Here is a 22,137-nt window from a genome sequence, read left to right as displayed (position 1 = left end):
TTCATGGCATCCCAAGACAGCAGCAGACTTGGAAAGCTCACTTCCTGCTTTAAATCATGCTGTCCTCTTCTGACTCTTTCCATAGCTGATCACAAGCTAAGTGGGAGTGGTTAACAGCTGAAGTGTGTAGACAGGGAGTTTGTCCTTCAGAGAGTTCTTTTCTATGCAGCTCTGTTAAACTAAATGTTTTTGCATGGTTTCTTAGTTTCAGTGTCTTGGTGTATGAAAAACTTTCTAATAGCTAAATATTTTTAAAAACCCCAATAATTCTGTATTTTAAAGTGATTTTTACTTTAAAATATTCTCCAGTAGCAGATGTCTTCATGATGCTACTGTAAATAAACAGTAAATGTAGTCTGAAGATTGTGGACTGTCTCCTCTTTCTTGAGACTTTATAAAAAACAAAATATTCAGTTACCTTGCACATATGAGCTACACACTGGCACATTTTCAAGTGACTCTCTTCATAATTAAGTCTTTCAGTAATTTCTTAAAATTAATTTTAGATTAAAAGTAAGAGGCACTTCAGTGTCTCAAAATGTAGCATTAATTTCTGTTGGCACATTGCTTTAAATTTAAGGAGATAGCTAATATGTAATCTCAAAAAGCATTGGGGTTTATTTTTAATTTTACTTAAAATTAGTTGTTCTAACTGGGGCCACTGCCCTTTTCCATATTAATTCTTGCTTGAACAGTAGAATTTGTTCCTTCTTGGATAAAAACATCTCCTTTAGAATAGCATAATTGATCAACTCAGGGAGGGAATGTTTCCTGCTTTAGTTCAGACTTCTGTTATGTGGGTAGTCAGGTTAGAGGATCTGGCATCTGTGAACAGCTCCACCATTAGATACAGTTCTTTATTTCTGTCACATGTCCTTAAAGATAGCATTCTTTTGCTGTGACTGGGAGTTTTATTAAGTTGGACAGCTCACATAAATGAAAATACTTGAGCGAAACAGAATATTTGTCAATGTCAGTGTACAGTGCAATGGAAATCACTACAGAACTTAGAGTGCATCTTCAGTGTCTTTGGATTTTTTTCCTCCTACTAAGTCCCAGAGCCAGAAATTAAAACAAATTTTTTTTTCTCTTATATCTAAATGTAACTTTTCCCATCTTTTACTCTCTTTTAAAAGATTGTTTCTTGGGACAGGAAATAATAAGCAACAATTCAACAAAAAGGAAATAATCTTTTGATGTGTAAAGTAAAAGGTGGTTCGAAAATAGCAGAAGGTGAATTCCTGGGGAAAAACTATCCAGAGGTACACAACTGGATTAGAGAGTAATTAATTTTGAAAGCAAAATAGTAATATTGTGCCCTTCTATTTGATGAAGCGTAGTGCACTATATTAAAAGCTATTTTTGATTAATCTTGCAGAAATTTAGTTCACAGATATGAAAGTGATATGTGGATCAAGATTTTTCTAATTAAAGAAATGAATTAATAAAAATTATTACATTAATCTCTGAAAGTAGGATAAACCCCACTTAGTTCTCGCTAAGTGTAATAGAAATCATCTGGTTAAGTTATCACAGAACACTTAGAAAATTTACTCTTCAGACTGTAATAGAGAGCCCAAAGCAGCAAGAGTAATTGGACTTTCTCTGATTTGCCCCAGTGGGTTTTCTTCTAATTTTTCCGTTTTTTTCTGTCTAGATGTTTAATAAAATTAAACTATAAATATTCGTGGATTTTTTAGTTTGTGCTGGCATGGGGAAGAGACTGACAGGTTGTACAGTCTGCTGTGGATATTGGTTGAAATGATTCACTTGTGTATGTTTTCATATGTGCACTTCAACGTTAATTTTCAACAAATGAACTTGAGTTTGCGAAAGAGATTCTAAGTGTTGTTGGATGCTAAATATTTTTTTAAGTATTTTTAAATTAATTTTGATATCCATAAGGTTAATACTTCAGGAGGCTTTGCCTTCAGTACCACGGAAAATAACTCCAAACAGCTATGTCATACTTGTTCCAAATTCCTCACTTGCCACCCTTGATAATCTGATTGCAGATGTTGGACTGTACCTATGACTTTACTAAAATCTGAGTTGCATTTCTGAATTCTGTTTTAGTTGTTACCCACTTCAGGATGTTGCTATTCCCATAGCATGTATTTCAAAATACTAGTTGAGTGAAAAGTTGTGAAACTATTATATTTAATTCAGATGTTAGCAATGCCTGTTAGTCTAATTTGGTGCTAACAAAAACACACATGAATATGGTTCCTAAAAATTTGTGTATATGTCCATATTCCTAATTTTTAACCAAGAATGCCATGTACTTTAATAAGTATATGAAAGAATGTGAACTATCAGTTGGCTGAATGAAGGTTACTGACCTTCTGAAAGTTTGGCTGAGAATTATTTTTTACATATATGCCTACCATAAGAGTCAATATCTGTAATAACAATTTAGTCTTTAAGTTTTATTGTCTTCTGAGGTAAGTGCTGCCATTTTGCTTCTTTTGGATGGGTATTTGATTGTCAAAGCCAACTTCTTAACTTTGCTAAAGCTTAAAGAGGAGAGGAGTATTGAGGAGCAATGCACAAGGTAAAATAAAGCTCACTTCTAATTAGAAATAGAACATGCCTCTGTCATGGGATTTTGAGTTTCCTTTGTTTTTTTGTGTGGGTAGTGACAGAATAGTCTCAGTAGCCCCATGAATGTAATTACCATCTTCTGAAAGTCTTGGCCCATTATAACATAGAGTCATTAAAAATTTTTGGAAAAAATGGGATTTCAGTGTTCTAAAGTTCCTTGCTTTTATTCACATTCACATTTCCTTTTTTGGTTAAGATGTTTCCACATTTGAGCGCTGGTATGATGTGATTGTAATGCACTGATAATATCCCCTAATGCCACAATTTCCCTGCAGGCTGCCTGTGACTTGCTGCGGAGGATAATACGCATCTTGTATCTCAGTAAGAGACTTCAAGGACAGCTGCAAGGAGGAAGCAGAGAGATAACAAAAGCTGCCCAGAGTCTCAATGAACTTGGTGAGTCCTTGTTAATTACTTTTAGATATATTTTTAGCTTGCACTCACATGATTCACACTGGTGTTTGGCTTAAAGAAACACCCAAAACTTTTTACTGTGTTTCTTGCTTTCTACTTCCTGATATAAACTGAGAAATGGCATGGACAGAACTTATTAGTCCTTTACATTTTTTTCATATGACTTCTCTAGATGCAGGTATTTAATAACATGAAAATTCTATGATAATAACTTGTGTTCTTTTGGGCAACAATTTTTTTGTGAAGCAATGTCTTACTGTTTATGTTTCTATAAAACACCCTCAGAGACAGCAGATATATATTTAGCTTTTGGAGAGACATTGCACTATGATAAGGCATAGTTTAAATTATGTATTAAAAGAAAGATATTGGCCCTGTGACTTTCATGAAAACCACAGGTGATGTGATATACAGATACTTAACCTTCAGATATTGGAAGTGTTCTGCTGCAGTAGTGACTAGTTCACCTGTTATTTTATTGGCTTCTAGGAAGAATAATGAGGTAGTTCTCATGAAAGCTCAAGTTACCTTGCTAGAATGTTTTCTGTACTTCAGCTAGCTTGGGAAATTCTACACAGTGCTGCAGGATTCAGTGAGGAGCATCCCTTTAGTATTGGAGATCAGTTGGTGGTGTTGTATATGGTATCTTGCCCGATTCCAGCTTCCAAAAATGGATTGTAGGAGGGCTGAACTATCAAACATTCAGAATCATCCTGAAGTTTATTTTGCATATTTGTCCCTACTTCTCTTTTTTATACTGTGTGATCAAAGAATTGTTAGACAATTGTTAGACTTAGTTTAATAACTGGCAGTTGCTGTGTTGCAAACAGAAAGTTTATATTTAGTATATCAGTCGGATAGAAGCACTTAAGTGCCAATTGTCTCATTGTAAGAATATTTTTTCTGATTGTTTTTACTTTTTTTTTCCATTTTGCTCTATCATTACATCTTCAGAATATATAAAATAATACTGTCTGTTAACTACCTGGATTGCAGGTGCTGTGGGATTGAGTGCTAGATCCTATTAAACAAATTAATACAATTTAGTGGTAAAACCTGAGATGCTTAGTGTAGTTTTTAGGATTTCTTTCTTTGATAGAAAGTAGCTTTTACTATTCTTCTTCCTCTCTACTTTTTTTTTTGTTTCACCATTAAAAAAAAAAGAGCTTGCACTTTATTTTGTCAAAGTGCCACAGTGTTTTGAGCTTCTTGTTTTCAAATACTTGGTCTTTTTCTGCAGCTTAGCAAAGTCTAAGTAATTTTTGTTAAAGATCAAGGGAAATGTGCCCCTTAGGCAACTCTTTTGAATTTGATCATACAGTCCATGGGGATAGCCAAGGCTTATGGTCCTTTATTTAATCCTTAGTTCTGGCTGGTTTATGGCCAGGTAAAATACCTTGTCTACTGGCATTTCTCTCTCCATCTTATTTCCTGGTATCTCTTCCTTTCTTCTCCCTTACCTCTCCACCTGCAGCCCTCCATTTTTGGCTGTCTGTCCTTTGTCACCCTCTACTGCCCACATTGGCTGGTTTGAATTCTTTCTGCTTCCCACTGAGTGGATGGGAACAGGGGAAATGCTGTGCTGTGCTTCTGGACTTGGAAAGCATTGGGATAGGTGGGAGGTCTCTAGCAGAGAGGTGCAGTGGTGTGTGACAGGAGAGCACTTGGGATGTGGAAGTTCTGTGCTTCAGAAAGATGGGAAATGTGATGTAGTGCTCTGTGGTGTCAGGAGGGTGGGAAGCATGGGGAGCAGCCCTGAGCACTGAAGTTTGGTTGGTGAGATATGAAAGCTTTGGGAGGCCTGGGGAAATACTGCGACATCTGATGGTAGTAAGTAGGGGGTAGATGTGAGTGGTGTGAAAGCCTGGTATTGGATAGGGACCTCTGTGTCACAGAGGCTTGCTTTCATGTCCAAGATGAATACTGATCTGTGGTTTTAGCCAGATATTCCTGAATATCCCTTTCATCTCTCGTTCAAAAAAAAGTCATTCCATTGTTTATTGCCTTTCTGTGGTACATGTGGTGCAGAATATCATTTCTGCTTTGTCAGCCCTGTGATATTACTGTGAAAGCTTTGCACTTGCTGTGGTAAAAGATACCTTCCATTTCTTCTAAGATATTCTGGGTAGAATTTTGAGATAACTGTCAAGTCTTTTTTATGTACTGCTACACTCTGTGTGTATGTTTGGGGGACACAAATGTGCGCGTTCAGGTATGTATTTAACATATATTCCTAGCTAGTCTATGTTAGTTCAATCACAACTTTTATTTAATTGTGTATTGAAGTCTATTTTGCAGTGATGGGAAAGGCTATGGCAAATATATAAAATACTTGAATTAGGTAGAAATATGGGTCAGTTAGAGGAGCTACAAGAAACAGTAACTTTTACTGAGAAGTGGGTTTTTGTTGGATGCCTAAAGATGCTAGTAGTCTGCAGATCTCCAGCTTCAGTGTATGATGTTAGGAAGATGCTTTCTCTGAAAGCATTTGGTAATATTTTGACCAAGATCTCTACTTAGAACTGAATTAGATCTGAATTCCTCTGTGTTGGAGTTTCACTTTCTTTGGAATTAACTTCACACTTTGGCACAGTAAAAAGAAAAGCCAATTTCCTATGTAGTTTTAGAGATTAAAAGTGATTTCTGTGTGCATATGTGTATATATAGATATTTATATAAAATTAAACCCCAGACTTCTGCAACTCTTCTACCTTCCAACATACTTCAGGTTCTCTGTAGCAAAGTAGAGTAAGCAATAGCTGCTTCTCTAGTGTTAATTCTTTGTATTATACAATCCAATTCAGCATTTGCATCGGTAAAACAGGTGCCAATATTCAGATGTCACACAGTGCCTAATGCTGTGAATTATATGCCCTGACTATGCTTCTTGGTGGTATTTTAATACAAATATTTTATAAAGTGAAAAAGAAACATTCCTAAGCAAGATTAAACAATTGAATGTGACAAGAAAATGGTACACTATATAGTGTTGCCTTTCACAGAAGAAATCCTGCAGGTATTAAAATATCAGCTATCTTTCATGTGGGTATTCAGAAATTACTGTCTTTAACAGTGACTTATCAGATGGAGATGAAAAAATTCTGAGTTGTGCAGCAAAACGCCAGTTTAAGTGTGGACAGGCTAATTCCATCTGTCGGGTACAAACAACAAAGGATTTCTCACTTATAAATTATGTCATCTTTATTAATATAAATGCCTAGACTTCTTTTAATGATAACAAATTCATCATCTCTATATATACTTGTATTATAATTTATGTCTCAGCAAGTAAATGTTTGCTTAAATGTTCTTCAGAGTATATAATAACGCAGGCTCTTGCACCAGCCACAGTTTTGCTCTTTTGTAAACTCTGGCTTAGTCTGTGACTAAGCTGTGCAGTCATAAAATGAAGGAGAAGGGGTCTATTAAAATACAGTTCCAGTATCTTCAATACAGAAGTTATTCCAGGAAAACATTGCCTGCCTTGTAACTTAAGAGAGGATGGGCAAAGAGAGCTATAACCTTACTTTAAAACTAAATACTTCTAAAGAGATAACAAAACATTGCCAGTAATTGAAATGTAGCTAAAATGGAGAAAATGCTACATATGTAATGTGTGCCTGTTGTAGTTTAACCCTAACCAGCAGCCACGCCCATGCAGCCTCTTGCTTGCTCATCCATGACTGGAGGTGGGCTGGGCCAGAGGATTGGATGGGTGAAGTGAGAAAACCCATGGGCTGATACAAAGTCAGGTTAATGGGTAAAGCAAAAGCCAGGCATTCAAAGAAGAGTGAAACAAGGAATTCATTCACCACTTGTCATGGGCAGGCAGGTGTTCAGCGATACCCAGGAAAGCAGGGCTCTGTCAGACGGGGACACAAACACCATCACTCCAAACGTCCCCCTCTTTCTTCCCCCGGCTTTACATGCTGAGCATGACACTGTATGGGATGGAATATCCCTTGGGTCAGTTGTGCTCAGCTGACCTGTCTGTGTCACCTCCCAGCTCGTTGTGCACTCCCAGTCTCCTCATTGGAGTAGGGTGAGTCGCAGAAAAGGAGTTGACTCTAAGTCGTGCTTGGCAATAATGAAAAAATCTCTGTGCTATCAACACTATTTCCAGCACAAATCCAAAACATAGCCACTATCAGCTACTATGAAGAAAATTAACTCTATCCTTGCTAAACCCAGCCAAATCTTTTATACAGAGGGAGTAAAGCTTATCTGGGCCGGTTTTTTAGGCTGAACATCACAATACAAGGTTTAAGGGAAATTAAAAGAAATACAGCTTGTGAAGAAGTGTTTCTGGGCTGGAGACAACTGAAATTAGTTAGGAAATGCATGATACTGGGTGAAATACAATTAAAAAAAAATTATTTGGCTATGCCTGGATGGCCTCTTTGTAGCTGGTATAATATGGGTGTTGGTAGCCTGGTCTTTTGAAGTATATCCCAGAACCAGTGACATCTGTACAATGGTAACAGTAATCTTGGATGTGAAAAATTCTGGTGGAGGCTGGAAATAAATTTAATTTAGCACTTTTCTAGGATAAACAATATGGATCATATGTGATTTAAAAAAGAAAAAAATCTGAATAAACCTGAAACATATGTTAGAGTAGAATTAGAGGCAAGGAGAACAATGCCTGTCTTAATGTGGGACCTTGTCTTTTCCACTTTTCAGGTTTCTCTGTTTTAATGCACTTTTCTGGTATTGCTGCTACAAGTAGTACCCTGAAGTTTCCACTGAAAGGGAACAACACTGTTGTAAAGACTGTGAAGTTATGGTCTCTGGTACTGCAGCTCATCACCCAGTTTGTTTCATACACTGATACAAAATAGTGCTTGATAGAGGGAGATGACATGGTCTGTGTTTTCCCTGTCTTTGAAAATGTTATTAATTAGAGCAATATCTTCCCAAATATTATAAGCTTAAGAAATATTTTTTCCTTCTTGTTCTCTGTTGCTGATGGGCTTATTTCATGGAAAAGAGAGCATGTTCCTTTGTGTACATATATATAGCATGTATATGTATATACACATGTATTTAATAACATATATATATATAAAGATTTATAATATTTATAAATACAAATATTAACAATATGTAGATCCTAAAATAAAAATATATATCTCAGATGCTTTTCAGAGTAATCTCCTTATTCTTAGTGGTTATCTTTGTGAATTCTGTGGGGAGAGATTCAAATCTAATGGAGAGTTTGTTTTATTGAAAATAGACCTTACTGCCACCTAATTTAGACATTTCAAGCTAACCTGACTTCCTTAAGCAAAGGCACTCGAGGACAAATAAACTATTTGTTGGAGTCTATATAAAAGTGCTGTTAAATAGTAGGACACACATTTATCAAGAATGAATCCTGTTTAACCAACTGTATTTTCTTCGTTGGCAGCATAACAGGCCTTGGGACTAGAGAGATCAATGACTGTCTTGTAGTTTGATTTAAATAGGGCTCTTGACACCATTGATTTAAATAGGGCTCTTGACACCGTGTCACACTAGCAGGATCAGCAATAGAATCCAGATGAAAATATCATGCAGTGAATGCAGAAGTTCAGAGAAAGCTGTACCCCAAAGCCTTCATCTGTTGTTCACTTATCCAGCAATGGATCAAGCAGGGTGTTGTTAAAATGTGTTCTGTAGCTGGCTTGTATTTCCATTAATGATTTGAGTGATGTAATATGGCATATATCCTTATTAAATTTACTACCAATAATCAAGCAGAGAAGAATGGAAAGTATGTTGGGAAACAGAATTAGAATGAAGAATATTCTTAGTGAATTGAAGATATGTCTTACCTGAACTGATTTTATTTCTCTTTCAGAGAAGTTCTAAGTCCTCACATTGAATAGTCATAGTTAAGAGGGGGAACAGGAGAAATGACTGTATGGATTACAGTTCTGCAGAAAGGGTTGATAGTTCCTCACAAATTGAGTGCAAGCCACTTGTTCATTTATTTTGTAGCAGTGTGACATTGTTGGCAACGAAGTTTGTGCTGATCTTTGTAAGGAAGGGTGTTGTGTGAAAGGCACTTGAAAATAATCTTTTGTTCGTGCTTCAAGCAGAGCCATTTCCTTTTTGAGGCACTTCATTGAAGGAAGATGTAGGTTAATTGGAGAAACTCCTAAGCACAGCAGCAATGGTGGCTGAAGGTCTTGAGGATGGTCAGTGGGTGGAGGAAGTGTGTGGCTGTGGTTTGGAGGAGAGGGGTGTGAGAGGGATGTTCTCCAGATAAACAAAGGTTTTTCAGATGGGGAGGGAGTTAATGGCTCTCCATATGCACTGTGGTTGAAACAGTAAGTTAAGGGCCTGAAATGAAGCAAAGTAATTTTTTTTTTTAAATTTTAGGAAAGAATTCTGCCAGAAGTGATAATAAGGTGAGCTGTGAAGTAGTATGTGAAGCCTTTTTAGAAGTGTTTTAGACAAAGCATGTACCAGGAATGAAATCATGTAGTCATGGAATAGCTTGGGTTGGAAGGAACCTTTAAAGCCGACCTCGTTCAACTCTTCTACAATAAGCAGGGATAATTAGATAGGGATGATTTTGCCTTCAAGTAGGAGGACTGAGTGAGGTGATCTGCTCCCAATCCTTTGTGTCTCTTGGAGATGTTCCCCTCCTTCCCCAATTTTTCTGTTTGTTTGTTTTGTTGTTTTGTTTGTTTGTTTTAAAAATTGGAATGCTTCTTTGTTTTAAAAATTGGAATGCTTGATGTAAAATGTTCTTCACAAGTTGGTTTGTTGGGCATTGTTCCCAGATACCACCTGGAATATTAGGACAGTGTGACTGGAAATTTTATGCCATCACTTCAGTTCAGCCTCTTATCATTCCTTTACATGACATAGATAAATCTCCTCAAAGACCTTCATCTCAGCCCTCTGACACAATTTCTTCTCTTCTGGTTGTGACTGACATTCACATAAACTTCACATAGTTCATTGTGTTACTTGAGTGCTGCAAAAACTGACCCTCAAAAGCTATTATGTCAGTCTGGTCTAGGAGAATGCAGTGAGCAGGAAAAGGAAGGTAATACCGACTATGTGAATGTAAGTGACCTGTATCAATTTTTTTCCCCCCTTTGCTGGGAAAGAGGGCAAACTGACTGTTTTTAAGAAAGATGCTACTTTATTTCTCCTTTAATTTTTTAGTATTTGGGAAGAGTGATGAATGTTGTTTTGTGTTTATCAAAATACTAAGCACTACTAGTTAGTATTCAGGAAACAACAGTTCTAATTTGTTATTTCACTAGTAAGTATTAAGCTAATTTATTTTATACCAGTTAGCACTGTCTATTGCAAAGTACGATTACTTTTACCTGTGGTTTCCATGGTGTATCTTATTGAGTATTAAAATAGCATAAGTAGTCCAGCTAATACACAGTGACTTATTCTGAAGTGATTGCAGATTGGCTGACTGCAATATTTGTTCCTCAGGTTAAATATTGTTGTCTAAAAGCTGTTTCATTTTAGCTGCTACAGTTCTTGCAGTAACATTCAATATGTGTTATGTATCTGTGCACAAGTATTACTAAACCTGCAATGGTAAACTGTCTGAACACCTGCCGTGGATACTGTGGCAGCTCTCTTTCACTGCAATAATTTACACTGTATGATTGCCAAACCAGATCTTGTGCTGCTGTTAAAGTGAGGATGGACTTGGTTACTGTCATGTGAAGTCTTTCACTGCTACTACACAGAGCAGACAGATTTGGTGATAATAATACTGCCATGCACAGTTTCTCGTAAGAATCAACATGCATCGAACTTGGGGGAAATGTTGCTTTCATGGTGCTTTTGTTTAGGGACTTAGATGCCTTACAATTTCCTGCCTTGTGCAATACTTAGTGTCCTCCAAAATAATATGGCATATGTCTGTGTAGCACAATTGTTCTGTAGGGGTAAGTGAACTGATTTGATTAATAGAAATTACATGGCTTTGATTGCATGACTCTTTGCCTGGGGTAATTAGTCTTGCTGAGAATGACTGAATTGTATTACTGGCTCAGAGCCATCTGCATTAGTGCCACTGCTTCAGGTGGTGCATCTGAATCCATAGGAAGTGCAAATATCCTGCTAAAACATTTTTCTTCTGTCCCCGGTGGTGTTAGCAGTAACACTGCCAGACCTTCACTGAAATGGTCTGGACTAAAAAATACTGTGCCTTTCTGCAGCTGCATGTAATCTCCATGTTCTTCAATTTCATGTTGTTTCTTTCAGTTGAGTTGTTTTTTATTTCTCTTTGTTATGTTTTTCATGAGATCGTGTTACCATAAGATGGAAGATTTTGCTAAAATTTGGTTAAATTTTTATTTGTAGTGTACCAGGCCAAAAAAACTCTTTTGGTAGGAAGGTCAATTTTTTTCTTGTTGGCTTTTGAAATAAAAGAGAGTCTTGGTAGTATGTAACAAGTTCATTAATTTGAACTGCTGGCTGTAAGATACCAAATTAATGTGAATGTAATAGAATGACTTTCCAAACTTAATAAAATTTTTCACTATTAAGAGGCCAATAGCGTAAGAACACTTCATTCTCTTTGAGCAAGGCAGACAGAGCATACAGATTTTACCATCAAATTGTGTTTTACTGCGACTAGGATTTCTAGCTTGGAAACCTGATATTAGACAAAGCATTTTACGTAAATATTTCTCATGTTTTACCTAATCTTTGGCATGCATTCTTTTTCTGACCATTTCACTAGAAGACACAAAATAATTACAGACTTAAAAAAAGACTTAAGTTTGAGTTGGTGCAAGAAAAAACTCCTGTTGCAATTTTGTTATTCAACATATCCTTTAAATTACCAGGGTTTGAAATTTAATTTTCTTTATGCATACAGTTCAAGAAAAAGAATCCAAGTAGAATTGTAATTCTCGGATTTCTTCATGCCTAGTTTCCTTTAAACAACTGTAAACAAGTTTCAAGTTTGCCATATTAAGTGAAACTATTTTTTCATGCAAGCATTAAGTTGATTTCTGGTATTGATAAGATTAATCTTTTAGCTGTAACTACTCAAAAAATTTGGTTTTGCTGTACTCTTAAGTGTTTGGTAATTTTAGTCTCAAGCACAAAGACCTTGTTGGAGGGCTGTGTGTCAGATGTTTTAAAATGGGTTTAGTATTCCGCTTTCTGTCATGGTGTTAACCTTTTCCTAGGTGATACGTTACTGACAGCCCAGTAGTAAGGCTGTGTCAGAAGTTGATTATGGTGTGTTCAAGTTGCTTTTGCCGTAGCATGTGGAGTATTTCTGAAAGTTTTTATTCCTGTTCTGGGCCCATCAGAGTCTATTTTCTGTCTTTCACTTTTTTCTTTTTCGCTTATAGATCAGTTCACACCTTTTGTTCCTTATATTTCTGGAAAGCTTTACTCTTTTCAACTCCCTGTCATCTGTTCCCTAAATCTGATTGCTGCTATTTCATTATTAGAATCAGTTATGACTGTTATTGTATGATCTAATGTATAGAAGTTTTGGTTGTAGGCCAGTATTACATTAAGCTAGGCTTTAGCACAGAGTAAAATCTAGGGCCTGCCAGCTCTTGATTTATTCGCTTCTAAAGGTTCAGAGGACACCAGAGGGAAAGAAATTATGGTGGACAATAACTAAGGAAGGGAAGGGGGAATGTGATGGACTGGCACAAAGTGTTTACTTCTTGGAGAGGAATTATTGTCAGCGCAGCAGAATAACTGCACCCTTCATGCAGTTGATAAATTATTATGCATTTAAACTGTGTATGAAAAGGCACATGAGGCACAAACAGTGTTTTCATTGGTAGCACATTTAGTTCGGTGTTTGAGATTAAGCCAGTACTTTTTACTTCTTAAAATTACTGTGAGTGTTTTCAGTTTGCTTTGTTAATACATCAGCTAGTCTGGGATTTTGTGAGCTAGAGGATATATCTGGGGTTTGTAGTGTCACCTAATGCTGAAATAAAGGAACTTGAGAATTTCGGAAGAAGAATGGGTTAGAAATGAAGAATATAAGCAGCGATGAAAAGGGAAATTGTGGAAGATCTTGGCAATTACACCATCCTATCTTTTCTCATTAATAGGTGTAAATGTAAAGGCGAGGTATCATAGTTCTTTTTTTTCCAATTTTTCTTTATTTTGCAGTTAGTGTATTTAAATGTGTGATTCTAAAATCTGAAAACTGAACTTACATTCTGTTTCTCTAATTACGAAATTTTCCTTCTACTCTCTTCTCAAAGTATCCCTATAGAGCAGAAAGGAATTATGCCAAGCCTGTTTCTCTTTTGCTGTTAAGGCATATTTGTTTCCCACCAGAAGGATGGCATTCCAGCAAGGTTTGGACCTTGTTTTGCTTTACCCTTTGATCTTTTCAAGTGTTTGAACAGTAAGTATTTTTGTGTTTGTTAGCTAAGGTGTCTCATAAGAGTGGAGGTATAAAGGATATGAGAGAACCAGCAACACAGATAGGCTCGTATTTATGAATGCTTGTATTCAGCCAAATACAGCGTAAATACAAATTCAGAGGAATTTTTTTTTATTTTTAGTTGGTTCGAAGCAGTTACGATTGTGTAACTAGTACAGTTCCTAGGACATCTTTGAGTTTTGACATGAAGTATTGTTACTGGATAATCATACTTTTCAGTAGAACTACTTGATTAAAAGTAGAAAGAAAAGATCTGGGTTTCTGTTTCCAGGTGACATACAAAAACTAGCAAGACCAAAAGATGTCTGCAAGCTCTGTCTGCCTTTGAATCTACTAATTTTTGTGCACTGACTTTAAAAACTCCATATTAGTTAAAAAAAAATTTAAATTGACCAGACCAAAGGTGAAAAAAAAAAGTTTATGCAGAGGTTAGTGGTGAGTCTTTGAGAGGTTATCTTTTTGCAACTTGTAAATTATAAATACATTGTAGAGAGAATGAATAGACAGCAAGACTGAAAATAATATGCAGTTCTCTTACATATTACATAAAAAGAGAAAAAGCTGTGTGTGTATGGTCATGAAGAGAAAGGCAAGTTGAATGACATAATTCCATACAATAAATGAATGCAGGGATATCAACAAAACAGAGGGATGTCATCTCTAAATTTGTGGTATATTCGTACTCTCAACTGGCATAAAAGTTCAAGTAGGGCTCTTAAGTTGGTGACACAAAAGACTAACGAGGAAAAATTTATTTCTCTAGTTCCATTTACAGCTGGAATAATGCATCTGAAACAGTATGGATCCAGTTCTCTCTTCTACTCTGGGTGGAGGTTCTGCAAGGAAATGGCATTTTTGTGTTTCTGGCTAAGTATAGATAGGCACAGTCTGAAGTTCTGTTAGTTAACTGGCATTTATAACTTTCTCTGTTCCTTCTTTCTGAACATTTATATACTTGGAGATTCAATAGTAAACTGCAGGTTAGAGTAGTGATCTCTAAGGTGATCAGGCCTGGTGGTTTGAGTTCAATAGACGATTGCTCGTCCCTGGGAAGGTGTGGAGAAATGTATTTTTTCTAGGGATGCTGACTGAGGGTAGCTGAGTTTGGTTTATCTATGGCCGATGGTGAAGTCAGTTGTTTAGTGATCAAAGAAATAACACTGAGAAGCAGTTTCTAATATTGATCTTTGTCTTTCTGCTGGGACTGAAGCATTTATTGTTGTGTAACCCAGTGGTTGAACAGAAGAAGAACATGGTTCGTTCAGAAATAACGCTTCAATATTGTATGTCTGAGAAAACAGAGTGGGTTTATTTCTTTTTGATCGGATTCAGCAATAGAGTGAGAGAATAGAAATGGATGAAATGGACAGGTGACATGACCAAGGAAAGAAGGGAGCATTGGATTAGAATGATTACTAGAAGATCAAATAATGGTGGTAGTAAATAATTTTCAGAAAATTTCATTGAGGATAATAGAATGAGAAGTTTGAGTAGAAGTGCCTGTAAATGCATGTAGATCTGAAAGTCAGCTAACAAACCCCAAAACATGTTACTTTCACAACCCACTGAATTAAAACAGAAAAACCGAATCATTGCATGTTACCAAAATGTGTGGAAGAACAGTGTTGGGAGCCTAGACTACTTGTCCTCTGCAGCCAGTGCTTAAAAGTAACCCATTTCTAACTGAAATGTTATTTTGTGTTCTCTTAAAATAAACAAACTTACTGGATTTCAAAGCCACTCGTTGCCAGAGCAGCAAGTTGTGATGCGTAGGGCAAGCTGAGAATATACCCAGTGTTCAGTGATTCATTTTTGAAAGAGTTAATTTTCCACTGCAGAGGATCTTTTCTTCAATAGGTTGGGCAAATGAATTTAGCCAAACTTGAAAACTGAAAGCTTGCTGAGAAGTCAATATTAGATTGTGAAATACTGGCTTTTTGGCAATCAAGAACGAAGGTACTCCTGGCTGAAGGCCTGTTCTAATGTAGCGACAAAGCAAAGACAACAACTACAATTGGAAAACAATGTATATATGCCACTGAATGCATTCATTGCAAATATAGAGTTTAGATACGAAAAATTTAAAATACTGAAAAAAAAAAATAAATTCCATGACTGACTGGAACCAGAAAGACACCTATCATGGAATAAACTTTATTAATATACTTGTTTCCAGATTGTTCATAAAGATGGAGAAGAGGAGGATTTTTCAGTAAGTGCTCTTGTTTTGTCTTTGAAGGCAGGGTAATTTGTTCTTCCGTAGAGTAAGGATACCAACAACTAACTAGGATGTTACACAAAAGTGCTAAGTTCCTGGAGGCATTAGTTTATAATTCCTTACTGAATAGGGAAGGAGAAAGTCCATCTTGTATTGTTCCAGCCTTCAGAAGGAGATGGTAATTCTGTTGATATCAATGTCAAGTAGATACAAAGCTACTCTAAAAAAAGAGTAGGCAAGTTGAATTCATTTGAAAGAAGAATTCAGGGCTGTAAAGCTGAATTAATGATTGTCAGTTACCTTTTTTTGGAAAATGTGTTCTCTAACAAGTTTGTGTGTTTTGCTTACTGAATTGATTAAAGAAGTTGGGTAGATGCATTAGAGATTTATGTGCGTAAGTTTAGATGACTTAAACCTCCCTCTAAGTCATTTTTCCCCAAAGCAGGTATTTAAATAAGCCATATTCTCCTCACCTCGCAGTTGCTCTACAGTCTTAGTAGATGATTTTGTTACTAGGGAAGCTGGAAGATAGAAACAGGGGTAAGTAAACTGTAAAGCTTTGGAATTGGACCATGTTCTTGCTGGGATTACTTTACCAGTGTTGTTTCTGTTCTTGTATTCAGGCAGCTATGTCAAACAAATCTGTACTTGTGCAAATGGTATAAGGAATTGTGCCCTACAGATAAAAACAGTTTTGTGGTTACCTGTGAATAAATGCAATTATACATGTCACAGTGGGCAATTAAGTGGGCTCTTTTTCTTGAAGATAAAGACTGTAGAGGTGCATTCATGGGGAGAAAATAAAGGACCACAGAAGGGCTCTTGGATTAGTAGGGAAAGAAATGGCAAGAGCTAAGGACTGGAAAATGAGGCCTGGCAAATTCAGAAGTATAAAATAATTGAAAAATTGGATTATAGACACAATTTTGTTGTAATTCCTCAAGTGAATACTGGTTGTTTAAATCTTAAACATAATAACCAATTCTGTTCTGTTCATTTCTAATTAAAGTACAGCCCGTTCTGGTTAAAAAGTCTGGTTAAAAAAGTCTAACCAGATAGCTCTGAAAAGAAGACTGAATCTTTGTTCAGGCCCTGGATGGGAGCCAGTATCCCTGTAACTATTGTTACTATTGTCTTGCCTAAAAGATCAGTGAAGGTGTTACTGTATGTAATACAAAGTAATGAGAAGTGTAGAGTAAGATTTCATTCTTCATAGAAAACAGCTTTAAAAATAAGCAGTTTTCACAGGAGTAGTTTTTTCTCTTTGTCGCCCAACTCATGCACATAATTTTCAAATATTGTTTAAGAGTATTAACAACTCTTTTCAGTTATTGTTTAAAACAAAAAATAGTCCAGATGTCTTATGTGTTTACCTTCCAGGTCCAACCTTCAGTTATTCACAGGCATTAAATCTGATTACTGGCTTTGTTATCTTAAAGGTAGGCCTTCTTCAGTTGAAAACCAGTAGGGTCTCTTACTTTTTTTCATGTAATCTCAGGCAAAAAATGTGGGAACCTAACCTCATTAAAAGAAGGAACTTCCCAGTATTTTGAGAACATACTGTTTCTCTGCCAGGTTGCTCTGTCTACAATTTCAAAGATTCCCCCCTTGCCCAGTTTTAGCAGACCTGATTTGCAAACTAGAATTGTAGAAACTTTTGACTGAAAAAAGTTCGGAACACAAGAAAAAATCAGTGACTGAATTAAAAGTTTCTCACTTTTTTCTAGTTTATTTAAGCTGCTCTGTAATCTTTGCTGTATGCTATAAAACTGTGGCAAGATTTATTAGAAACTTCTGAATATATTAATCTTAAAAGATATCTTTAACTTGTCTTCATGTGTACGTTTTTATACTTCATTCCTGTTTAATGCAAGTGCAGATGAGCTGTATGCCTCCAGTTTAATAATTTCGACTGTAGAAGGTTTTATGTCCATAATATAATCTTTACCCACAGATTCCCTTCATAGGGTCACAGAAGGGTTTAGTTTAGAAGGGGATCATGAAAACCATCTACTTTTACACCACTACCATGGAGTATCTAAGCACTGCCAAGCTTAGACACCTTCCACTAGACCAGGTTGCTCAAAGCCCCATCCAACCTGGCCTTGAACACTTCCAGGGATGGAGGTTCACAGCTTCTCTGGGCAGCCTGTTCCAATGCCTCACCGCCCTCACAGTAAAGAATTAATTTGCAGTATCTAATCTAGACTTGCCCTCTTTTAGTTTGAAGCCATTCCCCCTTGTCCTGCCATGACATGCTCTTGTAAAAAGCCTTCTTGTAGGTCCCATTGGTACTGGAAGGTGCTCTGAGCTTTTTCTCAGAGCCTTCTCTTCTCCAGGCTGAACAACCTCGACTCTCAGCTGTCTTCAGTGGAGAGTTGTTCCAACCCTCTGATGTCTCCATGGCCCTCTGGACTCCAACAGGTCAACGTGTTTCATGGGTTGGGGCTCCAGAGCTGGGCACGGCGGTCCAGATGGGATCTCATGAGAGAAGAGCAGAGGGAGTATCACCTGCCTCTTCCTGCTGGCCACATTCCTGTGATGTTGATGAGGCCAAGGATACAGCTGACTTTATTGGCTTCAAGTGCACATTTCTGGGTCATATTGAGCTTCTCATCAACTGATTTTCACATCTTTTGTTTTGTTTGTTCTTGTTCATTGATAGATCTCACTTACTAGCTATTAGAGCTCTTAGCAGGAGTAATAATCTTCTCATTATTATTAAGGTGTTTTACAACAGCAGTGCTCACATTCATCTTTTGTTTTGTGATGGTACATACATTGCAAATAGTGTTCCTTTCTCATTTTCTTTTGCCTTAAGCGTCTTTGCAGCCCATTGTAAATACAGCCAGATACACAAATTATCACTGATTTTTGTAATAACTTACTAATGTGGGAAGCTGTCCTTTTCTCGAACTTATCCCTTCTTCTCTCTATTTGTGAAAGGGATTTATGAAAAGTATCTTGAAATAAAATTTGGAAGAAAATTGTGGTGCAGAGTAGCAGTAAGTTACTGTGCCTTTTTCCCCCCTACTAACTGAGTTGAAATTGAGTTTAATTTGAAGTAAAATCTCACAACAGATTGTGAGAGTTCCTGGTACAGTTAAAAGTAAAACTGTGCTAATACAGCTATGTTAATAGCAGTCTGACATAGCCAGAGTGACAGATTTTACAGCAATGTTGTTTCAGCAGTGACGTTGATTTGTTTATTAGATATGGTATCAGGTTGAACTGTTACAATATATGGTAGGAAGTTAGAGATTGTATCAGGGTAACAGAAACTAAAGGTGTATTTCCAAAAACCCATCTTGGAAAGGAAGCGAGAGCGTGCTGTGTGCCAGCAGCTTTGTGCTCTCAGCCTGCCTGCCTGCTTGCCTGGCTGCAGTGTCAGGAATCAGAATGGAGGTATAGAAAGGCTTATATGCAAGGGATACAATTCATTCAAACTGTAAAAAGAATTGGTTTAATAGTTTTATGTTGTGTACCTATCACACAGCTTTCACTGTAAATCTTCTGGTTTTTCATTTCAAGTAAATTTCTTTTCACTGTGTGAGAATTTCTTTGTAAAATAGGAAAACAAGATGATACAGAAATACATAAAGTAAATGCACAAGAAGATATTTCTCTCATTCTGTTTCATTTTATAATAATCTGAAGTGTAATTTTAGCAAAGAATATAAACATGCCTAGTGATATATCTCCTTCAATTTATTAGTCTACAAAAATAATTAAATTGTGCAGTAGAAAAGAAGCAGTAGTTGAAAACATACTGTGGTAGTGAAACATGCTCAAAGCGTCCAGATGAACTGAAGTTATCTGACTTAAGGAAAATTCAATAGCATATTTTAAAATGTATCACTGGGAGCAGATGCTTAACCTTTCAGGTCTTTTCTTGTAATGCTTGTACTCTGTGTGTACTTTGTACTTTATCTGTACGAAAAGAGGTAATAGAGTAGTGCGCACTTTTGGTTTGTTTGGTTTTTATTCTGTGTACATTTTGTTAAATCAAATGCCTTTTCTGGAGTTGCTATTCGTTTTGCTCTCCCCTCTCCCCCCAGGAATTTTGGCACAACCACATATCACACTCAATGGTTCAAAGATAAGTTCTTATCTTTTTGGCTGTTGAAACCTACAACGTAAGGTTAGCATTTTGTCCACAGCAAGTGCATGTTGCCCTCCGCCTTTCTGTGGTCCTGATGGCCGTAGCTGCCTTAGAGTGCTTCCTTCTGCCTTCTGTGCTTTTCCACTGGACCTGTACCCTTCACCTTCTTCACGTCCTTCTTATTTAACACGTATTAGCTGTGAGTGATTTTGATTTTCCTGTTAGTCAGTTAGTATGTGGGGTTTTTTCCTTTTTTTTTTTTTTTTTTTTTTAACCTTCCCCCACCAAAACAAAACCCAAACCCTGGGTTTAATTTTGCTTCTTGAATTGCACAAGGGTTCTATGAAGTAGAAAAAGGAAATGCTAATTATAGAATCTGATTCTTCTTTCCTCTTGGTGTAAGACAAATACATTCAGTGATATTATGGCAGAATGTGTGAAGTAGGAGTGGAATCGTGGAATCCAGCTCTTATAAGACTGGAAAATTTTAAGACAGAAGCTGGTTGTTCTTAGCTATATGTTGGAGATGTTTTGTCCGAATAATAGCTAACAGAAGTAATTTAGCATGTTCTAGATTTTTTTTAATGCTGCAGTGAAACTTTGTTTTGCAGTGAAAGAATGCAGTATTCTCTCCTTTCAAAAGAGTTTAATGGCAATTGGTAAATAAAACCTTTTTCATAGGAAAAAAAAATAGTCTAGAATATTCAGCTATCAAAGAAGTTTGATGATTATCACATGCATCAATTTAAAAATAAGTGCTGTGTGCACTGCAATATAGTATATTTAATGGTTAACACAGCAGAAAATTTTTTCTTCTGTCTGGGGAAATTTTGTAGCCTTTCAATGTCTTATTTAATTTAGAATGAAAAAAATCCAACAAGGGTGGGGGAGATAGGATGTTTAAATTTATGTGTGGTGGGACATAGTGCCTGTCAGTCCAGATCAGTGATACTCTTACCAAAACCTCCTTCATATAAATATAAAATAGATGCTAATGTTAAACCCAGCTTTTGGTATCTATGGATAAATAATAATTTTGTAGTACATACATGTGTGTTTTTATGTAACAATGAAGGAGTGGATTGATCTGATGTGTATCCAACTGCATACATTTTTAATCTTATATATTTAGAAAGTACAAAAGTGACTGCTGTTCCCCTGGCACTAATAAAATAAACAGAACTTCCAATCCTGTGGATTACATGCCTTGTAATCCATAAAAATTGTTGTGTATTAGAAACTAGATATTTGTAATATATTTACATTTCTGTTTCCCAGGTTTGTGATATACTAGCGTGTGAAGGTATGTTTATTGAGTATCCTAATACATACTGCCACTTCACTCTGCTTATTTTGCTATTTTTAGTGGGGGATAACCTCATTTTACAATGTAAAATTGAATGGAAATGCATTTGCAGTTAAAAAACAACATAGTCAGATACCAGCTAATACTTTAGAGACAGAGAATGTGTGGAAATTGGCAGTGCTTGCCTGTGTTTCTGAGATGTGTTTGCTGGAATTAATATTTTTGGAGTTCTGTACAATTCTTCTTGCCTTAGGCTGAGTGGTGTGAAATGTAATTGAACTAATGATTCAGTGTGGTGAGATCATATTTAAGAATGTAGTGGGCTTCTTATTGTACCATACTATGGCATGAATTTGCCCTTTTTTCTACAGCGATGCTGCCTCGTTGCATTTATTTTAGTCTATCTGTCAAGAACCCACACCTTCATATCGCTCCTGAAATGCTCTTGTGTCTGTAGGATATGTAATGTGTCTTCACAATTTAGTCTTTTTGTCTTGTGTTAAATCTGTCATGTGGTACAGATCATGTATGGTTCTGTTTTATGATGGCTTCTGGCTGTATGTAGGATGGCGCATATTCTTACTTGTATTCCGTCTTGCTATATGCAGACTTCCCTTCTGCAGTCCTCAAAGTGTACTCCAAGTTAGTATAAGTCCCCTTTTTAAAAATTAAATGAAGTTGAAGAATAGTAAAAATGAACCTACTTGTATTTGTAAAGGCAATCGATGAGTGTGATCGACATAGCCTTTAAAACTGGGTTTAATCTCTTTGTGTAATTCCTAGGCTGCTCTTTCTCTGCTATGAAGTGCTGCTTCATTGCATCTGACTTTCTAATGAATGAGCTTTTAACACTAAATGTGTAATTCTAGAGGTTTTATTTAATTTTAAAAAGTAAGGTTACTTTTTAAAGAAAGGTTACTGTCAAGAAACCTTTCAAGTCTGAAAGCTTTTCTAAATGCTTTTTTCAGATAAGGACATGATGTAGACTTATTAATCTGTTCATTATTATGTCTCCTTTCCTTCTTTTTAAATGAATGAGTAGTATCTTTCATTTAAGAATGCTTTACTGGAAGATTAGTAATCACTGAAAT

General features: G+C 36.4%; 1 protein-coding gene across 1 annotated transcript in view; it reads left to right on the top strand.

Annotated features, from left to right (window-relative positions):
• COG5 (component of oligomeric golgi complex 5) overlaps positions 1 to 22,137 on the top strand; it is a 179,355-nt gene that overhangs the window by 7,326 nt on the left and 149,892 nt on the right. The window contains exon 6 of the mRNA XM_040061601.2: positions 2,880 to 3,000. Coding sequence (XP_039917535.1) covers positions 2,880 to 3,000 — 121 coding nt within the window. The remainder of the gene's footprint in view (positions 1 to 2,879; positions 3,001 to 22,137) is intronic.

The sequence above is a fragment of the Hirundo rustica genome, chromosome 4 (genome assembly GCF_015227805.2).
Source record: "Hirundo rustica isolate bHirRus1 chromosome 4, bHirRus1.pri.v3, whole genome shotgun sequence".
Classification (NCBI taxonomy): domain Eukaryota; kingdom Metazoa; phylum Chordata; class Aves; order Passeriformes; family Hirundinidae; genus Hirundo; species Hirundo rustica.
Note: the sequence above shows the minus strand (reverse complement) of the source record. Positions and strands in the feature narration are given on the sequence as shown.